This window comes from Hyla sarda (assembly GCF_029499605.1).
Source record: "Hyla sarda isolate aHylSar1 chromosome 1 unlocalized genomic scaffold, aHylSar1.hap1 SUPER_1_unloc_12, whole genome shotgun sequence".
In the NCBI taxonomy this organism is placed as follows: domain Eukaryota; kingdom Metazoa; phylum Chordata; class Amphibia; order Anura; family Hylidae; genus Hyla; species Hyla sarda.
Genome location: NW_026607573.1, coordinates 442009 through 455131, shown reverse-complemented (window position 1 = coordinate 455131; position 13123 = coordinate 442009). Strand labels below are relative to the sequence as shown.

Here is a 13123-nt window from a genome sequence, read left to right as displayed (position 1 = left end):
CCTGTATAGACCCCGTGCATCTCTGCTTCCCTGTATGAACTAGGGATCGACCGATTATCGGTATGGCCGATATTATCGGCCGATAATCAAGATTTTGGGCATTATCGGTATCGGCAATTACCTTGCCGATAAGCCGATAATGCCCCGCCCCCCGCACAGCCCCGCGACCGCAGGCCCCCCACCACCCCCACCGCACCGCGACCCCAGGATCCCCCCCACCCCCACCGCACCGCGACTCCTCCCCGACCCATCGCGTCGCACCCCCCACCGTAGTGCTGGGCAGTATACTGGTATGAATTTTTGCCCATACCGCTATACCGGTCGGGCCCCTCCCCCACCCTCCGAGTCAATAAAAAAATAAAATAAATAAACTTACCCGTAATGGGGGTGGTCCGGCCCATCCATCCATCCTTCCTGTAGTGTCCGGCGCCATTCCGGGTGGAGGGTGCACCGTTCCGGGCTGTCTTTCTCCGGGGGTCCTCTTCTCCACTCCGGGCAGGCTCCGGCCTAGTACGCTGCATAGACGACGCTACGCTGTGACGTCAGGTGCGTCGCTGCGCACGGCGTCACTGCGCAGCGGCGTCTATGCAGCGTACTAGGCTGGAGCCTGCCCGGAGTGGAGAAGATGACCCCCGGAGAAGAAGGACAGCCCGGACCGGTTCACCCTCCACCCGGAATGCCGCCGGACACTACAGGAAGGAAGGATGGATGGGCCGGACCACCCTGACAGGTAGGGGAGAGAAGTGGGTTGTGGCGGCGGCCTATGGCACCACAAAAGCCACTGCAGTGCATTGATTTAAAGCGCCCGCTTTAAATCAATGACCTGCAGCGGTGCCGAGGGGGGATAAATAGCCGATAACTTATACCGGAATATCGGTATAAGTTATCGGCTATCAGCCCTAACCTCCACCGATTATCGGTATCGGCCCTAAAAAACCGATATCGGTCGATCCCTAGTATGAACCCTGTACATCTCTGCTTCCCTGTATGAACCCCGTGCATCTCTGCTTCCCTGTATGGACCCCGAGTCTTCTGGGGGTTGTAGTTCACCAACACCTATATTGTATCTCTGTAGTCTCCTGGGAGTTGTAGTTCACCAACACCTATATTGTATCACAGTAGTCTCCTGGGGGTTGTAGTTCACCAACACCTATATTGTATCACAGTAGTCTCCTGGGAGCTGTAGTTCACCAACACCTATATTGTATCACAGTAGTCTCCTGGGAGCTGTAGTTCACCAACACCTATATTGTATCTAAGTAGTCTCCTGGGGGTTGTAGTTCACCAACACCTATATTGTATCTCAGTAGTCTCCTGGGAGTTGTAGTTCACCAACACCTATATTGTATCACAGTAGTCTCCTGGGAGCTGTAGTTCACCAACACCTATATTGTATCTCAGTAGTCTCCTGGGGGTTGTAGTTCACCAACACCTATATTGTATCTCTGTAGTCTCCTGGGGATTGTAGTTCACCAACACCTATATTGTATCAGTATTCTCCTGGGAGTTGGAGTTCATACACCAGCGTTTCCCAACCAGGGTGCCTACTGATGTTACAAAACTACTACTCCCAGCATGCCCTGGTTGGGAAACACTGACATATACACACATAGCAGGGACTACAACTCCCAGCATGCCCTGGTTGGGAAACACTGACATATTCACACATAGCAGGGACTACAACTCCCAGCATGTGTCATTCAGTAGCCCAACCCCTCCCACATAGAAATCATCCCCAGTATGATATTTATTCCCCTGCAGTCTATTCATCCCGTGTATTATGTCCTCTCATCCCCAGTGTCTCCTCAGACACAGCAGTCATTATGGAGGAGCTCTGCATGTCCCCTCTCCCCTCCCCCGCTCTGTGTTTCCCCCGTGATAACATCAAACCTCCCCGTGATATCTTAGGTCCTGTGTGTACAGAGCGGGGGGGGGGGGGGGAGGAGCTTTACCCCGTGATAACATCAAACCTCCCCGTGATATCTTAGGTCCTGTGTGTACAGAGCGCGGGGGGGGGGGGGGAGGAGCTTTACCCCGTGATATCATCAAACCTCCCCGTGATATCTTAGGTCCTGTGTGTACAGAGCGGGGGGGGGGAGGAGCTTTACCCCGTGATAACATCAAACCTCCCCGTGATATCTTAGGTCCTGTGTGTACAGAGCGGGGGGGGAGGAGCTTTACCCCGTGATAACATCAAACCTCCCCGTGATATCTTAGGTCCTGTGTGTACAGAGCGGGGGGGGGAGGAGCTTTACCCCGTGATAACATCAAACCTCCCCGTGATATCTTAGGTCCTGTGTGTACAGAGCGGGGGGGGAGGAGCTTTACCCCGTGATAACATCAAACCTCCCCGTGATATCTTAGGTCCTGTGTGTACAGAGCGGAGGGGGGGGGAGGAGCTTTACCCCGTGATAACATCAAACTTCCCCGTGATATCTTAGGTCCTGTGTGTACAGAGCGGGGGGGGGGGGGCTTGGAGCTTTACCCCGTGATAACATCAAACCTCCCCGTGATATCTTAGGTCCTGTGTGTACAGAGCGGGGGGGGGGGGGGGGGCTTTACCCCGTGATAACATCAAACCTCCCCGTGATATATTAGGTCCTGTGTGTACAGAGCGGGGGGGAGGAGCTTTACCCTGTGATAACATCAAACCTCCCCGTGATATCTTAGGTCCTGTGTGTACTGAGCGGGGGGGGGGGGGGGGGGGGGGAGGGGGGGGGAGGAGCTTTACCCCGTGATATCATCAAACCTCCCCGTGATATCTTAGGTCCTGTGTGTACAGAGCAGGAGGGGAGGGGGGAGGAGCTGTGTGCATCCTCATTCTCCCCCTGCACTGTCTTGTATTGTACAGTAACCCCCCCGACATGCGATGGCCCCGACATATGATAAAATCGCCATACGATGCTTTTATATGTCGGGGCCATCGCATTAACTGCTATCCAACAGCGCAAAATGCTTACGCTGCTGTCGGATAGAAGTTTAAGCATCCCGGACAGGTTCACTTACCTATCCCTGCTGCTCCGGGTCCACTTCGCGATCCTCCGGCGTCTTCTGCATCTTGTCCGGGCCTCACTTTTCGGCGTTGTTATTACGTCACCAGAAAGCGAGGTCCGGACTCTGCAGAAGATGCGGAAGAAGCCGGAGGATCCTGAAGAAGACGCCGGAGCAGCGGGACAGCACCGGGAGCGGTGAGGACGCGGTCCGGAGCGGCGGGGACAGGTGAGTATAACTTCCTATACTTTACATTGCACAGATCCCTCAACATACGATGGATTCGACAAATGATGGGTCGTTTGTAACGAATAACCATCGTATGTTGAGGGACCACTGTACAGAGCTGCGCTCTGGCGCTCTCCATCCTCCGGGAGGGGGGTGAGGGGGCGTGGCTTAAATATCTGCAGATGTGCGGTGAAATGATCAAACCCATGGCTCTGCCCTCGCTCCTCCACTCTCTGCCCCCACTCCTCCCCGCTGTAGCTTCGGCACACTTGCTCCTCCCCCTTCTAGCTTCGGCAAACTTCGGAAAGGGGCGGTCCAATTTTTTCACAGGTCTTAACGGAGTAGTCCAGTGGTGAACAACTTATCCCCTATCCTAAGGATAGGGGATAAGTTGCAGATCGCGGGGGTTCCGACTGCTGGGGCCCCCGTGATCTCCTGTATGGGGCCCCGGCACGCCCCCCTCAATACAACTCTATGGCAGAGGCGGAGCGCTGCCTTCGGCAATCTCCGGCTCTGCCATAGCGATGTATTGAGGGGGCATGTTGGCCACCGCTTCGTGCGATGGTCGACACCCGCTGTCTGGCCGGAGAGCCTGGCCCCCGTACAGAGAGATCGCAGGGGGCCCCAGCGGTCGGACCCCCCGCAATCTCAAACTTATCCCCTATCCTTAGGATAGGGGATACGTTTTTCACCACTGGACTACCCCTTTAATTTTTCACCTCAGACCGTATCTCTGGTTAGACAGGGCGTGTTGACCACCGCACGAAGCAGCGGCTGACACGCCCCCTCCATACACTGCTATGGGAGAGCCGAATTGCCGAAGGCAGCACTTCGTATTCCCATAGCAGTAAATGGAGGGGGCGTGTCAGCCGCTGCTTCGTGCGGTGGTCAACACGCGCTCTCTATGCAGAGAGCCGGGGCCCCCATACGTGAGATCACGGGGGGCCCCAGCGGTTGGACCCCCCGCGATCTAAAACTTATTCCCTATCCTTAGGATAGGGGATAAAATTCTCAATCCCGTAGTTCTCCTGTTCCCATTAACCTCTGTCCACTTATATTGTATTTTATATACTGAAAATTCTAATAAAAATATAAAATCTCCTGATGAAACCCTATAGAATCCTATAGAATCCTATAGAATCCTAATGAAATACTATAGAATCCTATGAAACCCTATAGAATCTTAATGAAATCCTATAGAATCCTAATGTAATCCTATAGAATCCTAATGAAACCCTATAGAATCCTAATGAAACCCTATAGAATCCTAATGAAATCCTATAGAATCCTAATGAAACCCTATAGAATCCTAATGAAACCCTATAGAATCCTAATGAAACCCTATAGAATCCTAATGAAATCCTATAGAATCCTAATGAAATCCTATAGAATCCTAATGAAATCCTATAGAATCCTATGAAATCCTATAGAATCCTAATGAAATCCTATAGAATCCTAATGAAACCCTATAGAATCCTAATGAAACCCTATAGAATCCTAATGAAACCCTATAGAATCCTAATGAAACCCTATAGAATCCTAATGAAACCCTATAGAATCCTAATGAAATCCTATAGAATCCTAATGAAATCCTATAGAATCCTAATGAAATCCTATAGAATCCTAATGAAATCCTATAGAATCCTAATGAAATCCTAATGAAATCCTATAGAATCCTAATGAAATCCTATAGAATCCTAATATAATCCTATAGAATTCTTACCTTATACTGAGGAGCAGAGAATCTCCACACAACAGCAGTGACTGCGACCAGGACCTGCTGGTGACGTCACAATCATGTGACCGGGATAGATAGGGGCGGTACTCAGCAGGATAGGAGATATTGTGGATGAAGGACCTGTGAAGATGGTCATGTGACAGCGGTGGGCGGAGCTCAGCAGTAACTACAGATATATATGAAGAGATCTCAGTCTCCTGTTTCCACATTCTGCTCTGTCAGAACCTTATATCAACCAGATAATATATACTGAGGATTAGTGTTGAGCGGCATAGGCCATATTCGAATTCGCGAATATTCGCGAATATATGGACGAATATTCGTCATATATTCGCGAATATTCGCTTATTCGTTATATTCTCGTTTTATTTTCGCATATGCGAATATTCGCGTATGCGAAAATTAACATATGTGAATATTGGCATATACAAAATTAACACGCGCGTAAATTCGCATATGCGAAAATTAGCATACACTAATATTCGCATATGCGAATTATCGTATATGCGAATTTTCGCACGTCAGTCTCACACAGTAGTATTACAGCCTTCTTTACACCACACAAGCTGGAAGCAGAGAGGGATGATCACTGTGATGTGTACTGTGAAGAAAAAAAAAAAACGAATATTCGTAATTATGAATATATAGCGCTATATTCGCGAAATTCGCGAATTCGCGAATATGCGATATTCGCGAATAATATTCGAATTGCGAATATTCGCGAGCAACACTACTGAGGATGTGTATGTGATGTGGCCCCTGTGTGATTTAGGGCCCCTCCTCCTATAAAGGCAGCAACAGGACTATCCCCTCCAGCTGATCCAGTTGTCTCCTCTTCTCCTCCAGCTGATCCAGTTGTCTCCTCCAGCTGATCCAGTTGTCTCCTCTTCCCCTCCAGCTGATCCAGTTGTCTCCTCTTCCCCTCCAGCTGATCCAGTTGTCTCCTCTTCTCCTCCAGCTGATCCAGTTGTCTCCTCTTCCCCTCCAGCTGATCCAGTTGTCTCCTCTTCCCCTCCAGCTGATCCAGTTGTCTCCTCTTCCCCTCCAGCTGATCCAGTTGTCTCCTCTTCCCCTCCAGCTGATCCAGTTGTCTCCTCTTCCCCTCCAGCTGATCCAGTTGTCTCCTCTTCTCCTCCAGCTGATCCAGTTGTCTCCTCTTCTCCTCCAGCTGATCCAGTTGTCTCCTCTTCTCCTCCTCCAGCTGATCCAGTTGTCTCCTCTTCTCCTCCAGCTGATCCAGTTGTCTCCTCTTCCCCTCCAGCTGATCCAGTTGTCTCCTCTTCTCCTCCAGCTGATCCAGTTGTCTCCTCTTCCCCTCCAGCTGATCCACTTGTCTCCTCTTCTCCTCCAGCTGATCCACTTGTCTCCTCTTCCCCTCCAGCTGATCCAGTTGTCTCCTCTTCCCCTCCAGCTGATCCAGTTGTCTCCTCTTCCCCTCCAGCTGATCCAGTTGTCTCCTCTTCCCCTCCAGCTGATCCAGTTGTCTCCTCTTCTCCTCCAGCTGATCCAGTTGTCTCCTCTTCCCCTCCAGCTGATCCAGTTGTCTCCTCTTCTCCTCCAGCTGATCCACTTGTCTCCTCTTCCCCTCCAGCTGATCCAGTTGTCTCCTCTTCCCCTCCAGCTGATCCAGTTGTCTCCTCTTCCCCTCCAGCTGATCCAGTTGTCTCCTCTTCCCCTCCAGCTGATCCACTTGTCTCCTCTTCCCCTCCAGCTGATCCAGTTGTCTCCTCTTCTCCTCCAGCTGATCCAGTTGTCTCTTCTTCTCCTCCAGCTGATCCAGTTGTCTCCTCTTCCCCTCCAGCTGATCCAGTTGTCTCCTCTTCCCCTCCAGCTGATCCAGTTGTCTCCTCTTCCCCTCCAGCTGATCCAGTTGTCTCCTCTTCTCCTCCAGCTGATCCAGTTGTCTCCTCTTCTCCTCCAGCTGATCCAGTTGTCTCCTCTTCCCCTCCAGCTGATCCAGTTGTCTCCTCTTCCTCTCCAGCTGATCCAGTTGTCTCCTCTTCTCCTCCAGCTGATCCAGTTGTCTCCTCTTCTCCTGAATGACCCCCAAGGATGGACAAGGACAGGAATGAGATGACTAAGAGAATATTACACTTCACCCTGGAGATCCTCGACCTGCTGACCGGAGAGGTGAGGTGACCCATCTACATTTCCACCATTGTTGTCCCCATCTACATTTCCACCATTGTTGTCCCCATCTATATTTCCACCATTGTTGGTCCCCATCTACATTTCCACCATTGTTGTGTCCCCATCTACATTTCCACCATTGTTGTCCCCCATCTACATTTCCACCATTGTTGTCCTCATCTACATTTCCACCATTGTTGTCCACATCTATATTTCCACCATTGTTGTCCTCATCTACATTTCCACCATTGTTGTCCCCCATCTACATTTCCACCATTGTTGTCCCCCATCTACATTTCCACCATTGTTGTCCACATCTATATTTCCACCATTGTTGTCCTCATCTACATTTCCACCATTGTTGTCCTCCATCTACATTTCCACCATTGTTGTCCCCCATCTACATTTCCACCATTGTTTTCCCCCCCCATCTACATTTCCACCATTGTTGTCCCCCATCTACATTTCCACCATTGTTGTCCCCATCTACATTTCCACCATTGTTGTGTCCCCCATCTACATTTCCACCATTGTTGTCCCCATCTACATTTCCACCATTGTTGTCCCCATCTACATTTCCACCATTGTTGTCCCCCATCTACATTTCCACCATTGTTGTCCCCCCATCTACATTTCCACCATTGTTGTCCCCATCTACATTTCCACCATTGTTGTCCCCATCTACATTTCCACCATTGTTGTCCCCATCTACATTTCCACCATTGTTGTCCCTATCTACATTTCCACCATTGTTGTCCCCCATCTACATTTCCACCATTGTTGTTCCCCCATCTACATTTCCACCATTGTTGTTCCCCCGTCTACATTTCCACCATTGTTGTCCCCCCATCTACATTTCCACCATTGTTGTCCCCCCATCTACATTTCCACCATTGTTGTCCCCCCATCTACATTTCCACCATTGTTGTGTCCCCCCCCACATTTCCACCATTGTTGTCCCCCCATCTACATTTCCACCATTGTTGTCCCCCCATCTACATTTCCACCATTGTTGTCCCCCCATCTACATTTCCACCATTGTTGTCCCCCCATCTACATTTCCACCATTGTTGTCCCCATCTACATTTCCACCATTGTTGTCCACCATCTACATTTCCACCATTGTTGTCCCCATCTACATTTCCACCATTGTTGTCCCCATCTACATTTCCACCATTGTTGTCCCCATCTACATTTCCACCATTGTTGTCCCCCATCTTTGGCCCCGCTCTATGTTCTGGATGTCTCTTTGTAGGTGAGGTCTCCAGAACTGACCCCAGTATTCCAGATGTGCTCACTAGAGCTTTATACAGGGGGCACAATCTCCTCTTTGTAGTGGGGGAGGAATACTGGGGTCAGTCCCCTCATTGTCTCTCTCCATACACAGGATTACACCATAGTGAAGAAGACATGGGGGGAGTGTGTGGCCCCCAGCAGCCATCTCCATGAGTCAGGAGGACGGAGCAGGGCCCGGGGCCCCATCATGGAGCCCCCACCTCACTCACTGATACATGAGAAGAAGATCCTAGAATTCACCCACAGGATCACTGAGCTGCTGACTGGAGAGGTGACACTGCTGGGACATTATACAGTAATGGAGGGGTCTGGTGATGACTGGAGAGGTGACACTGCTGGGACATTATACAGTAATGGAGGGGTCTGGTGATGACTGGAGAGGTGACACTGCTGGGACATTATACAGTAATGGAGGGGTCTGGTGATGAGAGGTGACACTGCTGGACATTATACAGTAATGGAGGGGTCTGGTGATGATTAGAGAGGTGACACTGCCGGGACATTATACAGTAATGGAGGGGTCTGGTGATGACTGGAGAGGTGACACTGCTGGGACATTATACAGTAATGGAGGGGTCTGGTGATGACTGGAGAGGTGACACTGCTGGGACATTATACAGTAATGGAGGTGTCTGGTGATGATTAGAGAGGGAACACTGCTGGGACATTATACAGTAATGGAGGGGTTACCATTGGGGAAAGAAGGGGGAAGAACAGCAGCCTGAGACAACAGCATCAGAGTGGACTTTGACCAGTTAACCCACAGGCCCAAAAAATAACCAAACCAAGGAGCCATCCACATCAGCCAAGTAGACCAGGGTATCCTCTGCATACATGGATACCTTCTCCAATGAACCCCTGCTCAACCCACATATAGAACAGGAAGCTCAAATGGCCACCACCAGGGGCTCCACTGCTATAGCAAACAAAAAGGGCGACAATGGGCCCCCCTGGCACGTACCCCTACTCAATGGAAACAACTCTGAAACCTCCAGATTGGTACAAATCCTAGCCCTAGGGCTATCATACAACAACCGCACCCATGCTCTAAATTTCAGCCAAAACCGAAGAACACGCAACAAACATCAAAGGTAATGCCACTCAACAAAATCAAAGGCTTTATATACATGTAAACTAACTACATAACCCGGAGAAACCTCACCCTCAGCAATATTAAGTTATAATTGTTTAACATTAATATCTATGGCCCTACCAGGCATAAACCCTGTCTGGTCAAGATGAACGACAGCAGTAATGACCCTCCTAAGCCAATTAGCCAGTATTTTAATATTAACATTGAGAAGGGAAATGGGACAGTAGGAATCCGGCAGAGTCGGATCCTTACCTGGCTTAGAAAGAACTACAATGAGGGCCTCTCGCATAGAGTACGGCAACATCCCAGACTCTGAAGCAACTCTAAAAAGATTCAGCATAATGGGCACCAGTCGCTCCGCATTCATCCTGTACCAGTCCCCAACCATACCATCCAAACCCGGTGTCTTCCCCTTAGGTAAAGTAGCAATAGCAAGCATAACCTCCTCCGCAGTAAAGGGGGCATCTAAAGCATCCACCTGAGCCGGTAACAAAGGAGTAAGCGACAAGTCTCTTAGAAAGAATACAAGACCCATCGGAATATCTGTAATCTGGAATGAGTACAACGAGCTATAAAAATCCCTAAACACACTGTCAATAGTTATCGGTTCAGACTCCAGCACCCCATTCACACCCCAGATACAAGGATTGGAAACCATACGTCTACTTTCTCTAGCCAAATACGCCAGCAACTTCCCATTTTTGTCCCCAAACTCGAAAAGGGCAGCCTCTCTATCCACCATCCTCTTTTATACTCTCTCCTTCTGCAGGATTAAGAGAGCCCTCTGCGCCTTAGCCCACTCCTGCTCCGTCTCAGGAGAGAGACTCCCCACCGCCTCCAGCACCCCAATATCAATCTGAAAAGCCCTCTCCCTAGCAGAATAAGCAGCTCTCTGTCCCGCCACCCCAGTCATAAAAGCACCCCTCACATGAGCCTTATAAGCATTCCATTGCACCAATTTGTTAGGATGCGAACCATTGTGTTCCCAAAAACAGGTAGGTGCCTCCAGTAACCCAGCCGTCACCACCTCCTTCTGAAGCCAGCCAGGATGCATTCACCAGACCCAATCTCAAAGTAAGAACAAGGGCTGAGTGGTCAGAGATCCCCCTACTGGTATATGTAATGTACCATAAACAGCAGATCTTCCGAAGAGAATGCAAGATCGATCCTGGAAAACTATGGACCGGAGAATAAAAGAAGACTGGGTCAGATGGATGCTTCCAGCGCTAAACTTCCAGCGCTAATCAGTGAGAGACAACGCCGCACTCCAGGGGAGAGGATCTGGGAACGCATTAAAATCACATAGGAAAAGAAGAGGAAGAGAGGGAAATGTTCACAGCCTAGCCATAATACAGTCCAACACATCCACACGGAATTGAGGGGGGAGGTACATAAACAGAGGCCACATTAAAACTAAAGGCATGTAAGGAGCAATTAATAACAACAAACTTACCAAACTGGTCACAGGCCACCTGAGAAACCACCAACTGAAGGGACTTAGACTCCAAAATAGACACCCCATGAGCAGATGTAGAGTGATACCCTCTCGCAATTCACACCCTAAGACCTTCTGACCCACAATATGGGTTTCTTGTAAGCAAATAAAATGCGGGGAGTGTAGTTTCACAAAGTCAAGACAGAGAGCCCTTTTAAATTTGGAATTAAGACCTGACATTCCAACTTACCACTTTAAAGGAGTAGTCCAGTGGTGATTCAGTGGTGAGCAACTTATCCCCTATCCTAAGGATAGGGGATAAGTTGCAGATCGCGGGGGGTCCGACCCCTGGGGCCCCCCGCGATCTCCTGTACGGAGCCCCGACAGCCCGCTGGAAGGGGGCGTGTCGACCTCCGCACGAGGCGGCGGCCGACACGCCCCCTCAATACAACTCTATGGCAGAGCCGAAGCGCTGCTTTCGGCAATCTCCGGCTCTGCCATAGAGATGTATTGAGGGGGCGTGTCGGCCGCCGCCTCGTGCAGGGGTCGACACCCGCTATCTCGGCGGAGAGCCGGGGCCCCGTACAGAGAGATCGCAGGGGGCCCCAGCGGTCGGACCCCCCGCGATCTCAAACTTATCCCCTATCCTTAGGATAGGGGATACGTTTTTCACCACTGGACTACCCCTTTAAGTGACCCCATTTTTTCCATAAAGCACAGGTTAAGGGAAAAAGCGCATAGCGCAGGCAACCAGCAAGATGGGTTCCTCAGGCACATAAACCACATCCACTCAAACAGAATGGGCACAAAAACAAGAGACAAAACAGACAAGACAACAAATGCAAAAAAGAACAGCAGCTTCCCCAACAAAACTCTAACACTGAGAACATGTGCAGACCTAGACCCTATACACTAACCGATGGGCAGTAGCAAGAACACCAACCGAAACAGCCCACCCCCACCTGCCCAACCCCAACTGACTCAGTAGGCCAACTCGCTACACAACCCCCTAAATGGGAACTCCTATCTAGGAGGTAGCAGTCCACAGTTCTTATACACTCAGGCAGGCCCTAACCCATGGCCTAACTCCCTACCCTAACTAAAGAAGAGGGTACAGGAGAAAACTGGCACAGGCTCGCCACCTGATCAGTCTGAAAAAGCTACTGGAGGAGTTGCATCTACCCAATGCAGTGCTTCAGCCAGAGACGTGAAGAACCTAGTTGACGCACCATCCAACACCCAGAGGCGAGCCAGAAACATTATGGCATAACAATATCCCCAAGTACGGAGGTGAAGGCGTACTTCAGTGAACCTTGATTCTTTGTTTTCGTAGCTCCACTAAGAAATCTGGGTAGAAAGAAACTCTGCTGTCATTAAATCGCACCTCCCCGTTAATTCGAACAGCTCGAAGGATAGCATCCCGATCTCTAAAGTCAAGCAATTTCTAGAAACTGTCTAGGAGGAGCTCCAGGAAGGGGGGGTGGGGGAGGTTGTCTGCCCGGCACCCTTAACGCCCTCTCCACAGTGAAGTACGGTGAGAAGGTATCAGCCGACAGGATTTCGGACTCCAAGAAAGCCACAGGGTCTGAGCCGTCCGCTTTCTTCGGAAGGCCCACCAGACGGATATTATTGCCCCTGAGACGGCTTTCCATGTCATCAGCTCTGTCCAAAACATATAACTTGTCGCTGTAAAGACGCCATCTGCTCATGCAGAGGCTGAAGAGTATCCTCAACCGCAGAGACTCGGCACTCCACCTCGTCAGTGCGCTCACACAATTTTTGCATCTCGTGGCGAAGGATCACAAACTCTTGTGGAAGCTCATCCACCATGGAAACCATCAGAATCTGACAGGACGTAAAGGCCGCAAGCAACTCCACAAACTTCTGGTCAATGGATGCAGCAGGACAGGTTATATGGTGTGGGGAGCAGCACTGCTCAGGGCTAGGAGAGCCAGCAAGCGGATGGAGATGGTTCTGGTGACTCCCGCCCCAGCTCCCCCGGAGGCCTGGAGAATTGCCTAAGAGTCTGGACAGCATGAGCGGAGACCTTGGAAACCTAAGGCATAGGTATACAGGAGTCTCTCCGGAAGTGCCCGCTAGCCTGAGAGTGCCCCTTATCCAAAGAAGAAGCATCATCCTCCGTGGACTACCTGGCGGCCTCAGCAGCTTGTTTAGACTTTTTGGACTTGCTCCTTACGCCGCCCATGACTGC

General features: G+C 50.3%; 1 protein-coding gene across 1 annotated transcript in view; it reads right to left on the bottom strand.

The window, feature by feature from the left end:
- Nucleotides 1-13123, bottom strand: part of LOC130297964 (uncharacterized) — an 80794-nt gene that overhangs the window by 34470 nt on the left and 33201 nt on the right. The window contains exons 11-12 of the mRNA XM_056550836.1: nucleotides 12592-12795; nucleotides 9729-10026 (exon numbers count right to left, since the gene is read on the bottom strand). Of these exons, the coding sequence (XP_056406811.1) occupies nucleotides 9729-10026; nucleotides 12592-12795 (502 nt within the window). The remainder of the gene's footprint in view (nucleotides 1-9728; nucleotides 10027-12591; nucleotides 12796-13123) is intronic.